General features: G+C 41.2%; 1 protein-coding gene across 1 annotated transcript; it reads right to left on the bottom strand.

Annotated features, from left to right (window-relative positions):
- Positions 1 to 4,183: 4,183 nt before the first annotated feature.
- On the bottom strand, positions 4,184 to 22,285 carry ZC3H12B (zinc finger CCCH-type containing 12B; the record flags this gene model as incomplete). The annotated part of the gene is made up of 5 exons (XM_080719214.1): positions 4,184 to 5,604; positions 6,846 to 6,952; positions 8,622 to 8,856; positions 12,170 to 12,309; positions 21,681 to 22,285. The coding sequence occupies 5 exons, from the start codon at positions 22,283 to 22,285 to the stop codon at positions 4,184 to 4,186; spliced, it is 2,508 nt and encodes an 835-aa protein (XP_080575340.1).
- Between the last annotated feature and the right edge of the window lie 3,700 nt (positions 22,286 to 25,985).

Below are 25,985 nucleotides of genomic sequence, written 5' to 3'. Positions count from 1 at the left end.
ACATTATGTTTGGGTCAAACAAGAAACCCAAAGAGGTTTTATAAAAGTTTACAACCATAAAACAGTATTGTTTCATCCCACAAATGGATAAAGCAAACTACTATAGCTCAATGATACACAAACCAGGACCAAAAATAGTCAATCTGCCTATGTGTATAGCTAGCTACGATAGATATTGAATATGCTGAGTCTTTACAAAGGCATTGACTACTTTCGACAAGCAGGTTCCAGAAAGATACTGGTTTGGTTTCCAATGAGAACTAACTGTAGTGCCGTTTCGGTTGAAGACTATGCATTCCTCAGCGTCATACCTGAGGAGAAGCAAACTGGGGGAAGGCAGAGAAGGGTTAGGAGGAGACCTGAGCAGGGCTCTTTGGACAGCTCGGCATTACTTTCCCTGTGCATTTCCAGACCTGGCTCACAGAGTAAAACAAAGTGTATTGAAATTGTTTGCCCTCAAAAAGGGCATTTGTACAAAGTCCCATACTTACAGCATAGATAGAATGGTAGGTAACTGAGCGCCTCTCGAAATGAACTCTTCCACGTTAGAAGAAAACTCAGTGACAAAGATTAATGGATATCTGTGATTGAATTACTGTATAAAGATAATTTATTCCAAAATAGAAAAAAATGAATCTTAGAGAAGTATTCTAGAAACTAGCAGGGGGTAGGGGGGAGAAGGAGGGGGAGAAAATCATGCTGTGTGTTATTACTTAGAAGAAGAAAAGATTTGGAGACCATTTCCATAAGGCATAGGACATATCTGTTAATCTTCCTTCCATACCCGGCACCTTAAGAGAGAGTGCAGTGGTTCAATGGTGCCTTTGAAAAGGCTCCTTTTCCTTTGATCTGTCTTACAGAAAGGGTACCCTGGATTGACCATGCACTCCAGGATCACATTTCTCCTTTAGGTTGAAATGAAAACGGCAATAACAAAGTCACAAAAGGAAAAAAGAGGTCACAAAATCTACAAAATCTAAGGCCTGAACAGGCACAGACTCGCTATGAGGTCAGAAAAATCAGTGAAAGAATTGAAATTACAAAGCACCTCTTGCAAATTATACTGCTTCATGAAAACCACACAAAACACTGTGCAGTAACCCCTGCTAAGTGCTTGGAGGTAAGTATCCTGAAGGACACACGCTTAGCCCCAAGAAGGAAGCTTGATTTCATTATCAAGGGAGCTGAGGGGGTCCCAATGCTCTTTTGTTATTTGCTGTTTCATAATTACAGACAAAATGGAAAAGTCAAGAAGTACGCAAAGCTCAATATAAAGAAAATCTAATAACTAAGCTTTGTTCTTTGCTATTTTATAATCACAGTCCAAATGGAAAAAGTCAAGAAGTACACAGACTTCAATAAAAGAAAATGTTACTCTAATAACTAAGAACCAAGCTGGATTTGTGCATTCAGAGTCATGCAGTTCCATTATGGATTCTTGCAGATGATTCACTAACACGGATACTTTTTACACAAAAATCCCTTTTGCAAGGACATATTAACTCAAATAGGCTAGAGAGATCTTATGCAATTGAATGCTTGAAATCGTACACATGACAGCTGTGCACCTAATAACAAAGAGGCCTTGCAAAATTGTCTGTCTATAAACTACTACTGCCTTTCAGAAATAAAAGCTCCCTCACGACCCCTGGGCTACTTCCCTGTGACACATGGTGCCACAGACATCATGGTGAAAATTCAGTACCAAACCTAGTTTAAGATGAGTTTTGTACATTTGTTTCTATACAATCAGGAAAAAAAGAGATACAATTTGTATCAACAAAAGGTCATTTCTGGTTATTTGAGGCATTGCTCTCAGCCACTTTGGTTCATACACATTTTATGAGAAGAGAAGAATGACAAATTGTTTTTAGGAAATAAATACATAGGTTACCTTAAAATATTTACTGTTTTGGGAGGAGCTTATAATTATTTTTGAGTATTAGACGTGAACATGTTCAAGATGAGTTGCAGCTGACAAGACTAATCTTGTGCTTCCCTGTAAATTGTGCAGTGAGTGGATACTGCAGTGCCATGGGCAAGGGGGAGGAAGATAAGATAACCACGAAGGCAGTAGAGTGATCTGAGATTGTCGAGTACCCTGATTTAGACACGGGGCAGATTTAGAAGGTCCAAGAAGTGGAAGGTGTGAAGTGGTGTTTGGTTGAAATAGCAAGCTTTGCATTGTAACTGTTATTCTCTGTGGACCTACCTGATAGAAAATACTTGTATACATGTTACCAGTATGTTGGGGGCTGGGGAGTTTAGGGGGCAAGAGATGAATGTGAAGCTGTGGTTTAGTGAAGAGAAACATTGGTTAAGATGCAGGATTGATCAACTTGGACAGAGACAGCCAGAAAGCAGCATGCAAGCCATTATCAAACCACCAGAAACAACCCTGACTACAGCCTCACATTCGGAGTGTTTCACAGTAAGAAACATTTATAGGCAGTGTCACACCTTCTCATGAAGAAACAAAAGGCCAAGGCCAGGCCTTCTTAACTTTCATGAAAAAAAAAACGACCATAGAAGTTAGCAATTTCTAGCTCAAGAAATAGTGAGCTGGTCATGGTGCAAAATGCTGAAATATACAATGGATTCAAAAAGGGGTTTCGTTTAGTGCAGCTTAAAAAAAAAACCAATAAACACCTCTTTAGAGGCATTTAGCTACAAAGTTTCCCACCCTGAGCAAGATACAAATTGCGCAAATGGTGCCACCCAACCCAGAAGTCATCTTTTTTTTTTTTTAGCAGTGCATTAAAGTATCCTCTAACAGCAAGCACATCCTCTTTGTGTGGATCTGAAGTGCATAACTGAGCCGGCCAGTAGCAGAGATACAGCGTTGCCTTTTGGAAGCTGCCTTTTTCCACCTAGAAAATCCCCTGGTTTTGTTTCCTAAAGAAAAGCTGCTCCACCAATGATTGACCTTATTGCCCAAAGGGTGGACAGCAGGAGATAGTGGATTTCATGGCCACGTACTGTCTTCCGTTATATTTTATCCAGCGGTGTTGAATACTGCATAGGTTGGAAGTCCCCAAAGCATCCATTAGTCGCTTCTCGCATGAAGCTTTTGTACTCATTGTTTAATGCCATGCACGTTTGGCCATCTGGCCGGGGATGAGGGGAGTGAACTCTGGTAGTAAGTCCCTTGGTCCTGGTCAGACTCTTCTGTGCTCGTGTAGCACACACATACCGTGTGTGGAACTTGAGTTTCTCCAACAGCAACTTTGCAGAAGGCTGCAATGGGACCCCTAATTTGCTGAGGTGAAGAGACTTGGAAGCTAAGAACTGTTAATAACCATTGGCAAGTAAAAAGTGCAAAGGAAACGGAGCTGGTTCACTCTGGTGCCTAAGAAAGTAATGTTCAAATACTAGCATGTGATTTCACTTTCAAATCTAGTCGAAACTGAAATGTGACATAAAATAAGGTCAAATTCATGATCTGTACAGCTGTAGACTAAGGACTGTGGAGAGCCTACCTTCTCGCTATCACTATATAAAAAGTTACACCAGAGATTCACACACAAATCTCAAACTAAATATATACATTCGTGCATGCAGTAGCATTGCTAACGGTAGAGTTTAAATATAGCTCTAGAAGATTCAGTGTGACCCTATACCTTGGTTAATAAAGATATTGAATGATCAGATAGACATGCAATAAAGTATCTTTACGTTTAAATAGCTTTAAATATCCCTATTAAAAACACTAAATAGTTAATACAACATACAATCTGATCTCCATGTGTTTGCTCTCTGAATCGGATATATTATCCATACTTTGTAATATAGAGTGTGTGACTGAGAAAACCCTGGCAATAGAATCCCTTGGGGTTTCTTGTATTTTGACTTCTCCCCTGGGGTTTTGTCATCTATCACTTGCATGGCGCGGTGCAAAAGGGCATGAGACTTGGAGTCGAAGGACTTGGGTTTGTGTCTTGACTTCGTCATTTGCTAGCAGTGTGGCCTTTGCAGGCCACTTAAATTTGCTGAGCTTCAGCTGCCTTCTCTATAGAATAGGATGTTAAAACCTACCTCACAGGGTTGTTACGTGCTTACATGATGCAAGCACGCTGTAGCCTTTAAAGCACAATGCGAAATTATTAGTTACTCTAACCATAGTGTTGGTGTATTGTTAGGATTAGTATTCATATCTGTGGAAAGGAATAAGTCCTGTGTCATGTCAACGTGCGGCCCTAAGCTTGGCAACAATCAAGGCTGCCAGCTGCTGGGCATCTACTGTGTGGGGATTCTTCTCCATTACCGCAAGAACGATGTTAGAAGGGAAGATATTGCAGAGGTTCTTGTAGGTCTGATATTGGTGCTCTGGGATCATATGCTCCCTGGAATCATTGCACATTCCAACCCAAGGATTCCTCCAAAGCTGCTCCATCTTCTCAGGCACGCTCCGTACCATGACTGGCTCATAACATGGTTGCATGAGGCTGTTACTTAAGGGATAGGAGTGGTAGCCATAGGAGTCACTGGCACAGGGTAGCGGGTCCCAGCTGGCATGCTGTTCCCTGCACAGAGGAGGGCGCCTTTGCCTCATGGGGTTGCTCTCATAGAGGCGGGAATCGGAGATGCTGTCCATCCGAGTCATCACCAGGGCGCGGCCTGGCTGGGAAGCTGCCCCAGGATGGATACTTGGAGGCATAGGGTAGTCTCCAGGACAGCTGGAGCGGACTCCAGTTGCTGGGTGCTGGCTGTGCAGAGCTAAGTGGGGCACGGACTGCTTGTGGGAGGCTTGCTTGGAATCCTCTGGGCCATAGCTCTGCACCCTTGTTAAGGCTTCATGGTAACCATGAGAAAAAGGCTGAAGACGGTTCTGAGATGCTGAGCGGTGCAGCTTCAAACTGCCTTCAGGATGGGCATCGGCTACAGCCAAGTACAGGTTGTTGTAAGAGGAATAGTTGTCGTTCCTGGTATGGCTCATGCGGCTGTCGGGACAGAGGTTGGGACTCCGAGCATACACCCCCCGGTCCGCTTCGGCCATGTAGTACTCTCGATTATGCATGCTGTTGATATTCAGTTTGGAGAAGTCGCCTAACATTGAATAGTAGCCGTGGTCCCCCATGGACTCAAACTTTGGGTATTGCTCGGCATAGTTAATAGGGGTCCCATGGCTGTTGGTGACCAGGATAGGGGGATACTGCATGCTGGCCATGTGCTCCAGTGAGGCCTTCTGGTGGGGAAAATGGGAGGATCCTGGCACGGGGCTGCTGGCCGAACGGGTGTTGAGTGCACCCACTGCATGGCTTTTGGGGGGTGGGATAGTGGGGACACTTAGGGCGGTCACGAGCGAGGGGACAGAGCTGGCCTCAGGCTTACGGGCAATGGACAGCCATTCCTCAGGCTCCACAGCCACAGACCGGATGCTGGGATCTGATTGGCGCTTGGGGGCCACACGTTTGACCTCTGAGGTTATCTCACCTTTGGCACTAGACACCCCTGTGCCACACTTGGCCAGGGTGCCTTCGCTCATGGTTTTCACTGTGGACAGTTTGGCACTGATGCGGAGCTCATCAGCCACCGAACGCCGGGGTTGGTTGGCCCGCTCCGGATGGTAGTATTTGCACTTGTGGCCGTAGGTGCATTTTTTGCCTGAAAAATAATGCCTCGGGGTAAGACTCTCTCACACAGTGGTGCAACCCTCTGTGCCAGAAATGGCGGTAACAATCTGGTCACTCGTGTTAGGATTATACTGTTTGGGGTCAAGGCAGAGAATTAACTGTCCACAAAGATGAGAGACAGACAACACCAAAGAGGCATCACACGCTGTGAGAGGAGAGAGAGGAAATGAAAAGCTGGGGGAGACATCACAGAGGAAAAGCTAAGCGCTGAGCAGTTGAATGGCCTCAGCTTTCTGGCAACATACAACTGCCGAGGTGTAACGTGGCATGCCGAGCAGCCCATCACCGAAGGCTGTGCAGCCTTGGTAAGTGACTTTCTTCCCTTGGCCTTTTTAATTTTTTAAATGGGGTCTTGCGGAGGTGTTACGGGCCTCGCTAAGTTGCTGAGGCTAGCCAAGAACCTGTGATCCTCCTGTCTCAGCCTCCTAAGTACTGGGATTACAGGTGTGTGCCACCGTGCCCAGCTTGTGACTTTATTTTCTGAGCCTCTTTTTCCTATTCTGTGAACAAGGTTTATAATTATGTCTATGTTATAGGGTCATTGTAAAGATGAAATGAGGTAATAACAGGTAAGTTCTCTGTGATTTAAATACTGAGGGCAAAACCACCTCCCCACGCTCAAAGAGATAACTATCCCAAAAGAGAAAACAGCCTGAATAGTCTCAGACCAAGCAACCATGTTGCACTGTTAGGCTCACAGACTTTGTATTGGAGGGACTTGAGTAAGAACACAAATACATTGTAGAAAACTATTAACAAAAACAAGTGAAGATGAAATTGGGAGGCAACTGGAAAGCACAGATCAGAAAAAGCTTTTACTAGTCAACAGAGTGTACAGTCACCTGCCTGAGAGACATGTTCTTCTTGGGGACAAACCCAGTTTGGCATTGCCTTTTCTGCTTCCATAGGCCAGGTGGGCTTTCTGCATTTCCCTGCTCCCAGCAACTGCGCTCAGGACTTAGGTGGCTAGAACATATGTGTTAACAGGTAGCAACTAAATCTTCCCTTTGATTCTAGATACCTTTTCCTCACGCAGTTTCTAGGAGTTTTCTTTAAACTCTTGACTGAGAATACACGAAGACAGAGACTTTAACTCACAGAAAGTGGACAAGCCAGGATTTCCCATTCGAATGGGAAATCTGGCAAGGAAGTATTCCTGGAGTCCTTATATTTCCCTTGGTACAGAACTTGGTTCTGCACGTAGGTACTCACCATAAGGACATGGTTGCTTCTTATGCTCAGGAACAACGGGTCTCTTTCTTAAGAAATTTTCAAGGCTTGGCCCATGGCGTCCTAAAGGATCATCTGGAGGCATAAACCTGAAAGCAAGCAAGTAAGGAATGAATATCCTTCGATCCCCATTACCCCTCCCCAGGAGTTCAGACCTTCACTACCTCTTGCCTCTCCCGTCATGGCGGCATTCTAATTGCCCTTCCTACTTCAAGTCTACCTTCTGCTAATCCTGCATTTTTTTCCTTTGTTCTGCCTTGATTGCATACAAAATATGACCTTTCTTGTGCATCATGCTACATGCTCCAGCTGTACTGGCATGCCTGTGTCTTCCCCCTACATGCTACCCACGTTTACACCTTCATAACTATGTAGCTATGTATGTATTTACGTTACTGGGGATGGAACTCGGGGCATTCTCTCTATGCTCCCACCTCTACTTTTTTTGTGGTACTGAGGTTGGAACCCAGGGGCTTTTCTACCTCCAGGTAATACTCCCGGACCTATTTTATATTTTATTTGGAAACAGGGCCTCACTAAGTTGCTGAGAGCCTCACTAAGTAGCTGAGGCTGGCCTCGAACCTGTGTGATCCTCCTGTCTCAGCCTCCCAAGCGCTGGGATTACATGCATGCGCCTCCACGGCTGGCTTCTTCCACCCCTACTTTTTATTTTTTATTTTGAAACCGGGTCTCACTGAGTTGCAAAGGGCCTCACTCAGTAGCTGAGGCTGGCTGCGCACCTGTGACCCTCCTGTCTCAGCCTCCCAAGTACTGAGATAACAAGCGTGCGCCACCACGCCCGGCTACTTCATAGCTTTATTCCTATGTCTCCATTCCATAGCATAGCCTGCAGCACTCTTTACTCTGTAAACTTAATATCAATTGTCATCTCTTCCAAGGGGCCTTTTCTTATCACTTCACATGGACAATGAAATTTTTTTTTGCAGTACTGAGGATGGGACTCAGGGGCATTCTAACACTGAAATAAATCATCAGTTCTTTTAACTAAGTAATTAATTGGGGATTAAACCCAGGGGTATTTTACCTCCAAGCTACATCTCCAGCCCTTTTAATTCTTTATTTTGAAACAGGGTTTGTTAGATTGCTGAGGTCAGCCTCAAACCTGTAATCGTCCTGTCTCAGCCTATCAATTACTGGGAATACCATTGTGCACCACCACATCAGCATTTATTTTTTATTTTAAAACAAGGTTTCTCTAAGTTGCTGAGATTGGTCTCGAAACTGCAATCTTCCTACTTCAGCCTCCTAAGTCCTGGCATTATAGATGTGTGCCACCGCACCTGCTGACAAAGCATTTTTTTGATAGTACTGGTGATTGAGCCCAGGGAGTTCTACCTCCAAGCTATATCCCCAACCCTATTTTTTATTCCTTATTTTGAAACATGGTCTCACTAAAGTGTGGAGGGCCTAAGTAAGTAGCTGAGGCTGTCCAAGAACCTGTGATCCTCCTCTCTCAGCCTCCCAAGTACTGGGATTAAGAGTATATACTACTCTGCCTGGCTTTGACAAACCATTAAAAGTTAAACACTTATCACAACACACTGTGGTTCCTTTCTCTATTTTCCACGGCACTTGTAGTCTGTTGGGAGTGAATCTAATTTCTTATGTCTTTTATCTCCATGGCAACCAGCATAATGAGTGGTACACGGTGTTTAGGGTTTATTAAAATGAAATTAAATCTATTTCTAATAGTAACTTGTATATAGTCCAGTCAGAGCCTACTGGATAGAAACGCACTTGTCATTCACAAAAGAATACATCAGCAACCGTTCCTCTATAAACTTCTTCCATTCTGGCTTTTCCACTTGAAGGTCTCGGTAGTTATCATTGGACACAATGATGCCGTCAGAATCAAATGCCAATTTGACAATGAACCGGTCGTCATAGCAGACGACCCTTCTGCCCTGGACCCTTCGGGATGGTGTGAAGACAAGAATCTTTTCCTTCTCCAGTTTACGTAAAATATCTTGATCTGTCAAAATATGACTATATATCAGAGAGTAGAAATCATCTTTGAAAATTAACAGCATTATCCCCATATTTCAAATACAAAAGTTAGTACTAGATGAATATATTATTTGTCCCTAGAGAGCAAGTAGGCTCTATTACAACATCACATTGGTTTGTGACCTTAGTCATCTTCAAACTTCAGTTTTCTTTTTGATAAAACGAAGGAACTGGATTTAACCACATTATTTAAAAACTATCATGAAGAGTCAGAAGTAACACATTCTGTCATTCTTTTTGTGTGTGTATGTGTGTGTATATGATACTAGGATTGAACTCAGGGGTGCTGCACGACTGAGCTACACCTCAGCCCTTCTTATTTTGAAATAGGTTCTCACTGAGTTACTGAGGCTGGCCTTGAACCTGTGATCCTCCTGTCTCAGCCTTCCAAATATTAGGATTACAGGCATGCAATATCCTCAAATTCTTTCTTTTTTGTGGTACTAAGGACTGAACCCAGGGTTGCTCTACCAGTGAGATATATCACAGCCCTTCTTATTTATTTATTCATTTTTTTGGTAGTACTGGGGTTCCTGGAAACTCTTCTACCTCCAGGCTACACTCCCAGACACCTATTTTTTTATATTTTTATTTGGAAACAGGGTCTCTTAAGCCAGTGCAGCTGGCTTCGATACTGTGCAATCCTCCTTTCTCCACCTCCCAAGTGTGGGGATTACAAGTGTGCACCACCACGCCCGGTGTGCCCTTTTTATTTTAAAATAGGTTCTCACTGAGTTGCTGAGGCTGGTTTCGAATCAGTGATTCTTCTTTCTCAACCTTGAAAGTATAGGATTACGGGTATGCACCCAGAAATATCCTAATATCCTTGTATCTGTGTGTGTGTGTGTGTGTGTGTGTGTGTGTGTGTGTGTGTGTGTAAAACGAAGACTAAACCCAAGTATGTTCTGCCTCTGAGCTCCGAGTTATAACCCGGACCTCCTGTTTTTTGTTTTATTTTTTTTGAAATAGAGTCTCAGCCGGGCATGGAGTCGTACCCTTGTAATCCTAGCATTTGGGAGGCTGAGACCGGAGGATCGTGGTTCGCAGACAGCCTCGGCTACTTAGTGAGGCCCTCCGCAACTTAGTGAGACCCTGTTTCAAAATAAAAAGAATAAAAAACAAGGCAGGAGGTGTAGCTAGGAGGTCAAATGCCCCTGGGTTCCAACTCAAGACCCACAAAAAAGAAAAAGAAAAAGAAATAGAGTCTCATTGGGTTGTTGAAGGCCTCACTATATTGCCTAGGCTGGTTTTGAACCTGTGATTCTCCTGTTTCAGCCTCCCAAGGACTGGAATTACAAATACAGGTGTGTGCCACCACGCCCAGCTCCAGGTATTCTTTTTTTTTTCAGTACTGGGGATGGAACCCAGGGACATTCTACCTCCAAGCTACATCCCAGCCCTACTTTTTATTCTTTATTTTGAAACAGGGTCTCACTGAGTTAAAAGGGGCCTCTCTAAGTAGCTGAGGCTGTCCGCGAACCATGATCCTCCTGTCTCAGCCTCCTGAATGCTGGGATTACAAGCATGCGCCTTCATGCCAGTTTGCCCTTTGGCTGAATTTTCAACTCTTCTTTTTTTTTTCCCCTTTTTTCAGTGGTGGGGATTCAACCCAGGGACTAGAATATGCTAGACAAGTGTTCTCCCTTGTACCAGCTTTTTGACTGTGTCTATTTTTTTAAGGAGGTAGCCACTAGTCATATGTGAAGATGCATGAATTAGGGGGGAAAAAAACCTCATTCCCATGGCCAAAGCTAAGGTGGGGGATCAGGCTGTAGCATTTGAGTGCTGACTTTGGCCTCTTAATTGCTGAGGAAGGTAGAGCTTGAGCAAGCCAGGTCTCTCAGCGTGAGACTTGGAATCCTATTCAGCAGATGACAGGCAGCTGCATACACAGCTCAAACAGCCATTCTTTGGACTTTCTCATTAGGCACATCAGGCAAGAGCGAATCCTCAGAGGACAAATGCTGTAAATAGCATGGATGACATATATGGCTGTAAATGAATGTAGTGACCACATCATGATTTTTGTGGACCGTAAGCACTCTTGCCTTCATGAACTCCTTTCTTTATAAAATGAATTTCGCCGGGCATGGTGGCACACGCTTGTAATCCCCGCGCTTGGGAGGCGGAGACAGGAGGATTGCGCAGGTTCGATGTCAGCCTTGCTGGCTTAAGAGATCGTGTTTCCAAATAAAAATATAAAATGGGTCTGGGAGTGTAGCCCGGAGAAGGGTTTCTAGGAACCCCAGTACCACACACACACACATACACACACACACATAATAATAATAATAAAAATAATAATAAATAAAATGAAGAATTTCATTGTGAAACTGCATTGTATTAAAGTCAAATACAATCTAGCTAGCTATACTAATACATATTCATTGTTATATTCAAGTTTTCTTGCTGATGTGAAAAGTAAAATAAAAACGTTTTCGTGGGACTTTAAAAGTATCACCAACTCTAGGACCTGGGCCCGTTGTGCCTCATGAAAAAATTGCCTGTGTCTTGGGACTTTTATTTTTCTCTATTCCATTCCCTAATTTGCAAACCCCACAATCACTTCTCTGGTAAGGTATGGGATCAACTGTCTAACGTAGTTTCTTTAGATTCTTAGAAAACTCAGTCATTCTGGTAACCAGATTCATCTCCCTGTAGTCCAGTCTATGATCAATAGAAAACACACTTTTTTTTTTTTTGCGGGTCTGGGGATGGAACCCAGGGGCATTCCACCTCCGAGCTACACCTCCTGCCCTGTTTTTTATTCTTTAATTTGAAACAGGGTCTCACTAAGTTGCAGAGGGCCTCACTAAGTAGCTGAGGCTGTCTGTGAACTGCAATCCTCTGGTCTCAGCCTCCCGAATGCTGGGATTACAAGCGTGCACTACAATGCCCGGCTCACTTTTTTCAACTCTGTGCTTTATCCTTTGCTCAACTGAAATTGTCTCTATTTAACTAGCATCTGCCACAAAACAGTGATGAGTTTATATATTGTAAATTGTACCACTTTGAATCTCATTAGGATGTATAATTACATAGCACCATTAAATCCTAAAAAAGAGAAAATATACTTAAAAAAAGAAATTTTAAGTATTCACAACAAGTTAGAAAAATGATTACCTAAACTGGGGCCATCAAGCTCTTTCCAAACGATCTCACTAGCTTTACCTCTAGAGGTAAATTGTACCACTTTGAATCTCATTATGATGTATAATTACATAGGACCAATAAAATCCTAGAAAAGAGGAAATATACTTAAAAAATTGAAATAGTACCTGTAATTGGTGCATCAGGGCGGGATTGCTCCTTTCTCCATGCAGGCACAAATACAGTGATATCCTTATGACCTTTATCTAGAAACCAATCTACAGCAAGTTGTATTCCTCTGCAGGAGAATTCTTCCTTATTCCCATGGCTTTAGAAAAACAGAGAATAAGAGACAAGAGGATTAAAATAGAGGAGGGGGAAAAACCAAACAGTGTTTGTCTTAGAAGCAAAGTATTAACATTAGGCATTTTCTTTTTTCTTTATTTTATGGTGCTGGGGAATGAACCCAGGGACATCATACCTTCCAGCTATATCCCTAGATCTAGTTTATTTTTATTTTTATTAATTAATTTATTTTTGTGGTACTGGGAGTGGAACCCAGAGGCTTTCTACCTCTGGGCTATACTCCCAGACCTATTTTCTATTTTATTTGGAAACAGGGTCTCACTAAGTTGCTGAGAGCCTCACTAAGTAGCTGAGGCTGGCTTCGAACCTGTGCGTGACCTTATAAAATACTATAAATCTATACATAAAATATTAATAAAGTTGTTATTTTGTGTGAGATGCTATCTGTGATTATTTTCTTCTAATATTTTCTTCAAAATCAAACATCTCCTTTATAATCCTTTATAATCAGAACATGATGTAAGAAGAGAAGAAATTCTATCAAAATTACTTACAGAAATACTGTGCAAATTTAAAAAGCCAAATGTAATTCATTGGAATAAAAATAGGAAAAAAGAAAATTAGCAGAAAAATTGGGAAAAGATACATAGTATTTATTGCCTTCACCTTCAAAACTCAAAAATTGTATATCAGATTTGTGCCTAGTTTGGCTGTGAAAATTATGATCCATTAGCATGGTGTCTGGTGCTCAGACTGGTACATAAATGACACCAAATTATAGTTAATTAAACAGCTTGGATGGCAAAATAAATTGGCATACGAGTACCAGCTCTAATTCTATTACAATCAAGTGGATATTGCTGTGATTACAGAGAACAATAACTAGTTAGTAGCTAATTAAGACAACATACTGGGCATAGGGGTGCATACCCGTAATCTCAGTATTTGGAAGGCTGATACAGAAGGTTCACAGGTTTGAGACCAGTGTGCTTTAACTGTTTAAAACAAAACAAGAAGAGGGGCTGGGATGTAGCTGGGAGGTAGAATGGCCCAGGGTTCAATACCCAGTATCCCACCCCCCCACAAATACAAATCAAAATAAAAGACAATGTGATGGATCTTTTTACTTTAGATTCCTCACTTTCTCACTGGCACTCTCACCCAACTACAACAGAAATGAGCTTCATTCATGCCCATTGTTCCCTTGGGTTAATTCCTATGTAATCTCAGGGGCCTCCTCAATACATGCACTTCCAGACTTCCCACTATCTTACCACTCTTGAGGCACACGGCAACATTTATTAAATGCCTTTGTTAACATTTCCAAGCATACTCTAATCATGTTTGCAAGTTTCCAGAGAGTACCAACAGAGCAATTATACTATTCTGCTCAATGTTGAAACCACTTAAGAATAAAAATGGAAAGTACATTTAACTTCCAATACGCTCTGAGGGAGCCTTAGAGACAGCTAACACTGATTGCTTCTAAAATGTGAACAATGAGCAAACCACAGAACTTATATAGTTAATATTCAATGAACTCCAAATGAAACAGGCAGGTAGGGAAGATGTCCACATGTGGTGTTTGCACACTGTTAATGGTGATGGCAAATATCAAGAATAACAGAGGAGCCTGGCGAGGTGGAACATGTCTGTAATTAATTACAGCTACTTGGGAGGCTGAGGCAGGAGGATCACAGGTTCAAGCCCAGTGAGCAGTAATTTAGCTAGACCTGTTTAAAAAAAAAATAAAGCACAGCTCAGTGGTGCACACCAGTATCTTAGTACTTGAGAGGCTGAGAAAAGAGGATGGCAGTTTCGAGGCCAACATGCCACACCTTAGTGAGATCTTGTTTTAAAATAAAAGGGATCTGGGCGTGGTGGTGCACACTTGTAATCCCCGCGCTTGGGAGGCAGAGACAGGAGGATCGCGCAGGTTCGAAGGCTGGCTTAAGAGACCCTGTTTCCAAATAAAATATAAAATAGGTCTGGGAGTGTAGCCCGGAGGTAGAAGGCCCCTGGGTTCCATTCCCAGTATCACCAAAAAAAATAAAATTAAATAAAATTTTAAAAAAAGGGTTGGGTGTAGCTGGATGGTAGAGAGCCCCTGGATGGTAGAGAGCCCCTGGGTTCAATGGGAGGGAGAAAAGGAGAGAGGAAGAGAGTGAGGAAGGAAGGAGAGGAGAGCATAACAGAACTTGGAAAATCACCAGAATTATTTTAAGAGTCATTTGGAGGAAGGGTATGGAATTGGATTTCATTTGCTTCTTCAGTGCTATAAAGTATGACCTTGTCCTAAACACAGCCTAGGTACAGAAATAAATATAAGAAAAACATCTTTCGATTTACATTCCAATTTTCTATTGTATACTGCCAAATTCTTTGTTGACAATATTTTCATCACCACAAAATTTATGCTTATTGCATAAAATGTAAGAAATAAAGCCAGGCGTGGTGGCGCACGCTTGTAATCCCAGCATTTGGGAGGCTGGGACCAGAGGATCCTGGTTCGCAGACAGCCTCAGCTACTTAGTGAGGCCCTCCGCAACTCAGTGAGACCCGGTTTCAAAATAAAGAATAAAAATAGGGCAGGGGTGTGGCTCGGAGGTCAAATGCCCCTGGGTTCCACCCCCAGACCCGCAAGAAAAAGTAAGAAATACATAAAATATAAAGACCTCCCATAAGTTTCAACTCTTTTGCTATCACCCCAAGACACACATTGCTATTATTTTGATGCATTTGTATTCTGATATCAATTTCCTTTTTTTTTCTTTTGGTACTGAGGATTGAAATCAGGGATGTTTTACCTCTGAGCATGTTCCCTGCCCTTTTTAGTTTTTATTTTGAAAGAGGGTCTTGCTAAATTACTGAGGGTTTTGCCAAAGTGCAGAGGCTGGTCTTGAATCTGTACTCCTCCTGTCTCAGCCTCTATGGTACTGGTATTACTACAAGTATGTGCCACAATGTCTGGGCTTGTTATCAATTTATTTTCTTTTTTTATTTTTTGCTGGTCCTGGGAATAGAACCTAGGGGCTGCCAGGCAAACTATCTACTGAGCTATATCTCCAGCCTCTAAAATATCAATTGTTTCATATATTGAGAATTATGTTGAACTATATAATATATTTTAGCATTCCAGGAAAAAATATATTAAAGTTATGCCATTGAAACATTTCACGAGGCACACCATGAAATGCCCAGTAAGAAATCATAAGAAACTTTTAGCATTTTTCAAGGCAATGAAGCAATAAAGATCTATAGAAAAGCCTTGCATGCAAAGTTCGGTGCCCAATAAACATTAAAGGAATGAATAAATTAAAAAGAAAGGGCTGGGCATGTTGGTGCATGCTTGTAACCCCAGTGTTTGGGAGGCTGAAACAAGATGACTGCAGGTTCAAGGCCAGGTTCAACAACTTAGCAATACCCTGTTTCAAAATATAAAAGCCTGAGGTAGAATGCCCCTGAGTTCAATCCCCAGTATCAAAAATAAAAAAGGAGGTAATCCCGGCATTTGGGAGGCTAAAACTGGAGGATTGAGGTTCGAGGCCAGCCTCAGCTACTTAGGCCCTCCGCAATTTAGTGAGACCCTGTTTCAAAATAAAGAATAAAAAATAGGGCAGGGGGTGTATCTTGGGGGTCAAATGCCCCTGGATTCCATCCCCAGACCTGCAAAAATAAATAAATAAAAAAGGAGGGCTGTGTAAGCCTATGATACCAGTACTTGGGAGGTTCAAGGTCAAAGTATGGTAACTTAGCAAGACCCTATTTCAAAATAAAGAGTAAAAAGGGTTGGGTTTGTAGCACAGTGGTAGAAGACCCTTGGGTTCAATCAGTAACACACACACACACACACACACACACACACACACACACACACATACACACGGAAAATAATGCTCTCATGATTACCTGGTTTTGCCCAAATCGGTAAAATGTCATTTTGCAATCTAGAAAGTCTTACAAGTCACAAAGTATCTTTTTTTTATATGTGGTACTGAGGATTGAACCCAGGGGCATTTTACTTCCAAGCTACACCCCTAGCCCCTTTTTATTTTTTTGTTTTGAAAAGGGCTTTCACTAGGTTGCTGATGGTCTCACTGTGTTGCTGAGGCTGTCCTCAAACCTGTGATCCTCCTGTCTCATCCTCTCAAGTACTGGGATTGCAGGTGTCCAGCACTCTGCCCGGCTCACAGAATATCTTGATGACACTGTAGCTTCCATTTTCCCATAAACTGGCATCGAAACATATGATCCAGGTTATCAACCAAGATTTTGCATAGCAGATGGGTTGCCGGTCTCTCCCTTGCAAAGTTTTTTTAGTTGAGTTCAAATATTTGAGCTTCTCTCAGACTTAACAAAGAATACAGTGACGTTTACATTTCAAATTGCAATTCCTCTGAAATGGATTTTACTTCCCAAAGGAGACAGCACTCAGAATGAACATACTCCTTAGGATCTTAGCATATAGCTTAGCATATTCACAGCGTATGAATCACAGGTACACCACTGCTGCAAATGTTAAACAAATGCCATCAATGGCAAACAAAGCAGCATAATTTAACGTGCGCTTATCCAACATGCTGAGGAACAACAGATGTTAACATAGAACTTGTCTACGAAATACCAATCGCATGGTAAAGTTACAGTTAGCTAATGGGGAAAGCAAACACAACTTAGATGAACAACAATAACAAAAACAAATACAGAAGTAGATTACAGTATTGAACTGTGAATGTGAAATGGAAATGTGATTGCAGAACAAATGTGACTCGTCTGTAACTTACCTGGTCAAATAGGAAAAGACACTAGTAAGGATGCTGTTTATTTATTTATTTATTTATTTATTTATTTATTTATTTATTTATTTTGCCATAATGGGGATAAACCTGTGATGTGCCTGTCTCAGCTTCCCAAGTACTGGCATTACTGGGGATAGAACCCAGGGCCTCATAGAGGCCAGACAAGTGCTCTACCATTGAGCTATATCCTTGGTGCTTTAAGCTTTTTTTGTTTTTTGAGATAGTGTCTTCCTAGGTTGCTCAGATTGGCCTTGAATTTATGATACTCCTGGCTCAGCCTCTGTGGGATTATGAACATGTGCAACCACACCCAGCTCATAAGTGATAATTAGAAAAATCATGTGGTTCGCTGTGTACTGTTTTAATATGTTGCTAAAATTAGAAAAGCAACACATAAAAGGATTTAGAACAAAAGTTCATCTTCCTGTCAGAATGATAATTCGCTACTGATACAGACTAGATATGTTGAAACTAATTACCTGAATAATTAATCTCTTTGTTATTCTTCCTAAAACAAAAAGTACTATAGAGCGCCCTTCATCCTCAGGAATCCTTGAATAGAAGTCCAAAGACAAAAAAAATCTTATATAGACATGAAGTCAAAGTCCCTAAAGGATCTCTTGGGCATTTCTCATCTCCACCTTGCCAATGCAAAACCCTTTTGGAAGAGCCAGTCTTGGTAAATAGGTTCAATTTATCATGTTCTGATGAGAGATTGAGTTGAGTTCGGCAGACCCTATACCCCTTCTCCTCAAGAATCACTGCATTTGATGGTTATTAGGAGGATTAGGAGAGTAACAGAGATACTTTTGTCTTTTTTTGCACACAGAAATCATCCTCTGCTGTGTGTGTGTGTGTGTGTGTGTGTGTGTGTGTGTGTGTGTGTGCTTGTGTGTATCACTGGGGATGGAACCCAGGGGCACTCTACCTCTGAGCTACACCCCCAGCCCTATTTTTTATTCTTATTTTGAAACAGGGTTTCACTGAGTTGAAAAGGGCCTCACTAAGTAGTAGCTGAGTCCTGTCTCCACCTTCCAAATGCTGGGATTACAAATGTGTTTCACCACATCAGGCAAAGCTTCAGGTCTTAATCTAAGCTTTGTCTTTATTACCTGTATAACTCTGGATCATTATTTGATCTCTGTGACCCCTAAGTCTCTTCTCCTGCAAAACTGATACTAATTAGTTTGTTCTGTGGGCTTTCAGTGAGGATTAAATCACATATGCAAAAATACCTAGCACAGAACAGGTATTCATAAATGTTAGTTTCTTTCATCCATCTGAAGCTAGAAAATTTATACTCCTAACTTTGCTACTAACTAGTTGTAAAAGCTCAGAGAGGTCATATAAATTTGAAATACTTCTGTTTTCTCAATTGTAGAACAAAGTAGCTGTGAGGGTTAAATAGGACTATATACTCTAATGTACTTTCAGATATCCTGCGAAATTGCTCTTATATACAACAATGGAATGGCTCTTTTTTTTTTTTACTACTGAAGATTGAACTCAGGGGTATTCTACCTCTGAGCTACAACCCAAGCCTTATTTTATTTATTTATTTATTTTAATTAATTAATTAATTAATTAATTTTTTGCTCTACTGGGGATAGAACCCAGGGGCATTCCACCGACAAGTGATACTCTCAGCTTTATTTTTTAAATCTTTATTTTGAAACAGGGTCTCACTGAGTTGCAAAGGGCCTCACTAAGTAGCTGAGGCTGGCTGCGAACCACAATCCTCCAGTCTCAGCCTCCCAAACGCTGGGATTACAAGCATGTGCCACCATGCCCAGATTATTTATTTATTTATTTATTTATTTATTTATTTATTTATTTATTTATAGCACTGGGGATTGAACTCAGAGTCATTCTACCTCTGTGTTATACCCACAGCCCTATTTTATTTTTATTAGGAAATAGGGTCCCACTAAGTTGATGAGAGCCTCATTACTTACTGAGCTGTCCTCAAACCACTGATCCTCTTGTCTCAGTCTCCCAAGTATTGGGGTTACAGGCATTTGCCACCATGCTTGGCTCTTATTTTATTTTTAAATTTTTTTGGTGGTACTGGGGGTGGAGCCCAGGGACTTTTCTACCTCTGGGTTACACTCCCAGACCTATTTAATACTTTATTTGGAAACAGGGTATCACTAAGTTGCAGAGTGTCTCACTAAGTAGCTGAGGCTGGCTTCGAACCTGTGTGATCCTCCTGTCTCAGCCTCCCAAGCACTGAGATTACAATCATGCACCACCACACCCGGCTATTTTAATTTTAAAGTACGGCCTCACTAAATTGCTGAGCATGACTTTGAACCCACAATCTTCCTGTCTTAACCTCCCAAGTACTGAGATTACAGGGGTGCACCACTGCACCCAGATAATGGCATGGTTCTTAAGACTTATTCCATCCCTGCTTCTTTTGTCTTTGTGGGAGTTCCCAATAGTGGGCCATGTGCTGTAGGGGTAATAAGGGAGGCATAAAGCAAGGTTCTTGTCCTCAAATACAATGGGATAAATTAATTTCAAACTTCCTAGCCAGGTGTGATGGTGCAAGCTTGTAATCCCCGCGCTTGGGAGGCAGAGACAGGAGGATCACGCAGGTTTGAAGCCAGCCTCCCTGGCTTAAGAGACCCTGTTTCCAAATAAAAATAATATAAAATAGGTCTGGGAATGTAGCCCGGAGGTAGAAGGGTTTTGAGGAACCCCAGTACCACCAAAAAAACAAAAAACAAACAAACAAAAAAACTTCCTAGACTAAGGCATTTTACTTTGTCCTGATTTCTTATGGTCTAAGTAGTCCAAGTGAATCATTTAAGCAAAGGTGAACTTGTCAGAAAGAAGGTTCCTGACTGCTGGGCATTTCTAAGACAAGGCTGGATGACAATTCACTTAGGAAATAGAAGAAGGGATTCCTAGGGTTTCTCTGACATGAAATAAAAAAAAAATCCAAGAAAGTATAGGAAAAAGTATGAAGACACTATAGGTACTATATCAGTCTTCCATTGCTGCTGTAACAAATTACCATGTTTAGTGGCTTAAAATAACGTCATTAGAATTTTTCTTTGGTACTGGGGATTGAACCCAGGAGTACTCTACCTTTGAGCTACATCCCTAGCCCTTTTTATTTTTTATTTTGAAACAGAGCTTCACTAAATTGCTGAGGATCTTGCTAAGTTACTGGGGCTGGCTGCAAACCAGCCAGCCCCAGTAACAAGCCTTCTGTCTCAGCTTCCCAGGTACTGGGATCTCAGATATGTGCCATTGAACCTGGCCCAATTTATTCTCTTAGTGTTTAAGAGGTCAGAAGTTTAAACTAATGGTGCTGACAGTGCTATTCCTTCTGCAGGCTTCAGAAGAGAATCTGTTTCCTTGCCTCTTCAACTTCCAGAGGCCTCCCACATTCTTTGGCTCATGGCTTCTTTCTTAAACTCTAGCTTCTTGCTTCTGACACTGTAACTCCTAGTACTTATTCTGGTCATGCTGCTTCCCCCTTTAATAATGACCCTTGTGATTATATTGGGCCTACCTTGACAATCCTGGGTGATTTCCTTCATCTCAAGTTCTTTGACATAATCACATCTGAAAATCCTTTCTACCATATAAGATATTGTATTCATAGGCTCCAGGAATTAGGATGTGGACATATTTGGGACTATTATTCAGCCTACCACAGGAACTGAAGCTCAGAGACAGTCATTGGAATCAGAAAAACTAGGAAGGTCTTTTTTGAGATAGTGCATCTTCAAGGATACGAAGGTAAGAAGGAGGTCACTTTTAGTTTGGGAAATGAACACAAGTAGTGGGCATATAAGTCAGCACAATTTCAGTGGAGACCATTAAAGAGAATGATATAAATGTACTAAGTGTTATAGATGTCATCAAACGGGAGGAGGAAAAGACCAGATCATAAAGAGCCTTGAAAACAGATAAAGGGATCCAAACTTGGTAGAATAGATGGGAGTTACTGAAAATTCCTAAATAATTATCCACATGACATTATGTAAGCAGCATTTCCAGAAAGATTAGTCTAACCACGCAGAGATGGGACAGCAGCCCCCATAAGCTAAGTGGTTGGGTCTCCTAGTCTTTTAGTTAGGTCTCCTCTGAAGCATCACTGATGTCTAAGCTGTCTGCAGAACACCTGAAAACATAGCTGAGTGTGCTGGTGCACACCTGTAATCCTAGTACTTTGTAGGTGAAGACAGGAGGATTACAGATTTGAGGCTAGACTCAGAAACTTAGTGAGACCTTGTCTCACAATAAAAATAAAAAGGGCTGAAGATGTAGTTCAGTGGTAAAGCATTCTGGGTTTGATCTGCAGTACTAACAAAAACAAACCAACCAACCAATCAACCAACCAACCAAAAATAAATAAATAAATAAATAAATAAATAAATAAATAAAAGAAATAAATGGGCAACACTTTTAAAAGAGAGAGTAAAGGCAAGGGCAGCATCATTGTAGTCTCTGCCTGCTTAAAGGGATGCAAGAACCAGACATCATCTAAGGACTTTTTGAGGTGTTTTACAAAGAAATACATTTTTTGAGCTCAGGACAGTTTTTTTAAAAGGAAAAAAATATATACCAGGCTTACCTCATTGCCACATTGCTTCCATCAATGACAATTGGCCTCAAATTGTCACTGCTGTCTATTTCATCTTCGAGAGACAATTCAGGGCTTGCAATCTCTCTGGAGCTGGGCCCATGGGGCACTAACAGACTCAAGTTGACCTGCCCTTCTGAGTCACCTTTGTTCCCAAGTCTGACAAGCTCTGCCAACACATCATTAATAAGAGATTCTGGACCTAGTTTATTCAGCACTGATTGAATCTGTTCTTCAGCATAGCCCAGCTTTAGAGCAAAGTCCATCTTGGCTTGGTATTCCTTGTCCAGATCGAGCTTACCATCCTGCAAAATGCTGCTCTGGGAAAAGCTTGGACGGTCTAGGCAGGGAGATCGACAGAGCTGGCGATGTGGCTTGGAGGGCATCTCTTTTTTCTTCAGCTGACCATCTCCAGATTGGCAGCCGTTGTTGCTGCTGCTCTTAAGGCTCGTCTGTTCGGGCTCACTCTCCGAGCTCATCCACTCTTCAGAATCCGCATTGCCCTGCTCTGTGTTGTCCTGCTTAGGCTGCTGCTTCTCTTCCTTGGAGGCACTCTTCTCCATTTTTGGTGTCTCCACTGCAGCTGTGGCCGTCATCCCGTTAGGTGTGTAGTCCAAGGTCTAATCAGCTCTTTTTCTTTTTAGTCTGCCTGGAATCCATGTATAGGATCATTCCTCTGTGGTAAAATGTTGTGGTAGCAATGGTGTAAGAGTTGACCTGTTTGGTTTGGTATGTTCAGATGTTACCAGTCCCTACAAGTAAACACACATGCCATAATCATCTTTAGTACACTCCTGGGAAAGCATTTTCTAATGCAGAGGTTTTTCCTAAGAAACCATAGGTTCTCTGTCATTTTATTTCTCTGGTTACAACGATTAGACTCACCTTATATTAAAAACAGAGTCCTTAATATTAATAATTCTAGACATGAAAGTTTCAGTGGTGGCAATAATGCTATAATGCCCTATTCCCCCAAATAACAGGTGACGTTATCATTTATCACTACTACTTTAAGAAAGATAAACAATACATCTTAAAGGGTGCAGGGTATGCGTGTGTGTGTGTGTGTGTGTGTGTGTGTGTGTGTGTGTGTCCTTGGAAGGACACTTTTTCTTCTTTTCTGCCAGGGAAGTATTTCTGGACTCCTCACCAGATTCTTCTGTTGAGGCTGAAATCCATTCCTGAAGCGCATAGCCTCTCTAGTTTAATTACTTTTTGCAAAATATCAGGAATCCTGCCTACTGAAAAGACTGGACAAAAATTAAATTTGCTTTCATAGAATTGAAGTAGGATGTAAGGGTAACAAATAGAGAGGAATATTGCAGATGTGGAAGGGGATGTGTGCATACTTCTGAATATACCTGCAGTCTCTTTTATTTATTATACTCAGTGGTGCATGCTTGTAATCCCAGAATTTGGGAGGCTGAGACAGTAGGATCGTGGTTCGAGGACAGCCTCAGCTACTATTTAGTGAGGCCCTCCGCAACTCAGTGAGACCATGTTTCAAAATAGTTAAAAATTGGGCTGGGGGTATAGCTCAGAGGTAGAATGCCCTTGGGTTTCATCCCCATTACCACACAATAAAAGTTATACTTGTTAAACAAATAGCGCAGATCAGCTGGGCACAGTGGCATGCGCTTTTAGTCCAAATTATTCGGGAGGCTGATGCAGGTGGATTACTTGACTCCAAGAGTTTGAGGCCAGACTGGGCAACTTGAGTGATAAACTAGAACACTTTAAACAGAATATTAATATTAATTATTAATAATTACAGAACATAATTAGGGACAGTTTTATTTCCAAATTCCTCCTCTCACCTACCTCATTTGTCTTGGTAGGTTTCCTTGTCTTCAAGTCTCAGCTTTCTCATGTTTGAAATTAGAATATTGACAGCTGCCTGGGAGGGTAATTGTCAGGATTATATAAAATAAGTAGGGGAGTGGGGCATGGAGGTTCACTCTTGTAATCCCAGTACTTTGGAGGATGAGACAGGAAGATTACAGGTTTGAAGCCAGCTTTAGATTACACTATCACCTGTGACTTCAAAAATTGCCCTTAATGAATTAGTTGATGCATAAACACCTCTTCCACTTTTATTTTTCCATTAACCAGCAACTTAGTGAGACCCTGTTTCAAAATAAAATTGAAAAAAGGCAGGGCATTAGCTGGGCATGGTGGCTCACACTTGTAATCCCAGTACTTGGGAGGCTGAGACAGTAAGATTGCAGGTTTGTGGCCAGCTTTAGCTACTTAGGGAGGCCCTCTGCAATTTAGTGAGACCCTGTTTCAAAATAATAAAAATAGGACTGGGAGTGTAGCTCAGAGGAAGAATGCCCCTGGGTTTATTTTCCAGTACCCCCCTCCCCACAAATTCAGGGCATGTAGCTCAGTGGTAGAACACACTTGAGTTCAATCCTCAGTGCTACACACATACATACACAAAATAAATACATAAATATATTAATAAATAAATAAAATAAGGTCTGGGGTGTAAGCTTTGTGGTAGAGCACCTAATTCTACATTCAACCCCTAGTTCTACATAAAAAGAAAAAGATGAGTCCCTCCTATGACCCATTTCTCCTTAGCTTTCACATATTAGGGAAAGCATCTGATTTCTTATTTTTTGTGACTGACTAATCTCACTTAGCATAATATCCTCCAGGAGGGGCTCTAGATGAAAAAGGAAATCCTATAGAGGAGCAAACAAGACAATCTAAATGAGGGGATGGGAAGGGAGAAGAAGGAAATTCTCTAAAACACACAATGTACTTAAATATATTGAAGTCAACCACTAAGCCAAGCAAGGGAAGGAGGGATGGGGAGGAAATGGGGTGGGAATTGGGTAGGGGCTAAATGGGTGATGTGTACATGTATGTACAGACAAGTTTTTTTTTTACCCCAATATGATGTATGAATATAATGCACCAATAAAAAATAAAAAATATTTACTGAATATGCTGCATATTCTGAATAAAACATTTCAATTACTTTTAGGTGAGGTAAAAAAAGATGAGTAAATAAAGTATCTAGAAAGTGAACAGAACAGAATACAGTAGGTGTTCTCATTCATATATATGAATATATATATGAATATATATATATATATATATATATATATATATATGAAACAGACACCAATAGGACTAGGTAATTTTTGAGGGTACTAGGAATTAAATCATCGAACCCATGGGCATTCAATGTCTGAGCTATACTGCATCCCTTTTCCCTTTTACTTTTTATTTTGAAACAAGGTCTCAATAAGTTGCCAAGGCTGGTCTCGAACCTGCGATTCTCACATGTTTAGTGTGTGTGTGTATGTGTGTGTGTGTGTGTGTGTGTGTGTGTGTGTGTGTGTGTGTGTTTTACTGGGGATTGCACCCAGGAACATTTTACCTACTGAGATACATGTTAGTTTTTTATTTTGAGACAGGGTTTTGCTAAATTTCTGAGGCTGGTCTTGAACCTGTGATCCTCCTGCCTCAGCCTTCCAAGTACTGAGATTACAGGTATGCACCACCCATGCCCGATACATATAATATTTCTTGTAATGATTACACTATCACTTGTGACTTAAATATTTCCCATAATGAATTAGTTGATGCATAAATACCTCTTCTACTTTTATTTTTCCATTAATCAATGTTATTCCAATTTTAAAGCCCATTTACTTTTTAAGTTCCACATTTACTGACATTTTATTTTCTTCAAAATAATATATCTATACAAAGGACACTGAGATTTTCCCCATTGCATCTATTCAAAGCTCAAAAGTCATTTAAAAGCAATCATTTATAGGACTCTTTGTATATTTTTCAAAAATGAGAGGTACTTATAAAAGGTAAGTTTGATGCTCTTAGCTGGTGAAACACTGAATGCTTCTCTCTCAATGATCAGATAATTAGCTCTATTCACATTGACATTGGTGGGCTGGAGATGCATGCAGTTCAGTGGTAGAATGCTTGCCTATAAAGCCTTGGGTTTGATTTCCAGCACCACAAAGACAAAACAAAATACACACTAATATTGGTGTGAACATTGCAGCATGTTTATATAGGCATACAATAACAAATTTAAACTCATGGAAAACTCCAAAAAGATAGGAAATCCTTATTGAAATGATTAGTAATTATTGCAACAGTTTCCCACACAATAATTGAAAGTAGAAGAGAAATAAATAACTTAGAAGAAATAAATTTGGATTTACCATTCAAAGCCTTAATCAAGAAGATTTAATAAATTTTGGTTTTCTGCCCTCAAACCTGTATAGGTGGCTTGTGGGTTTTGTTTTTTTTTTT

This window comes from Muscardinus avellanarius, assembly GCF_963383645.1.
Source record: "Muscardinus avellanarius genome assembly, chromosome: X".
Taxonomy (NCBI): domain Eukaryota; kingdom Metazoa; phylum Chordata; class Mammalia; order Rodentia; family Gliridae; genus Muscardinus; species Muscardinus avellanarius.
The sequence above is the reverse complement of the archived record's forward strand: the minus strand, read 5'-3'. Positions and strand labels throughout refer to the sequence as shown.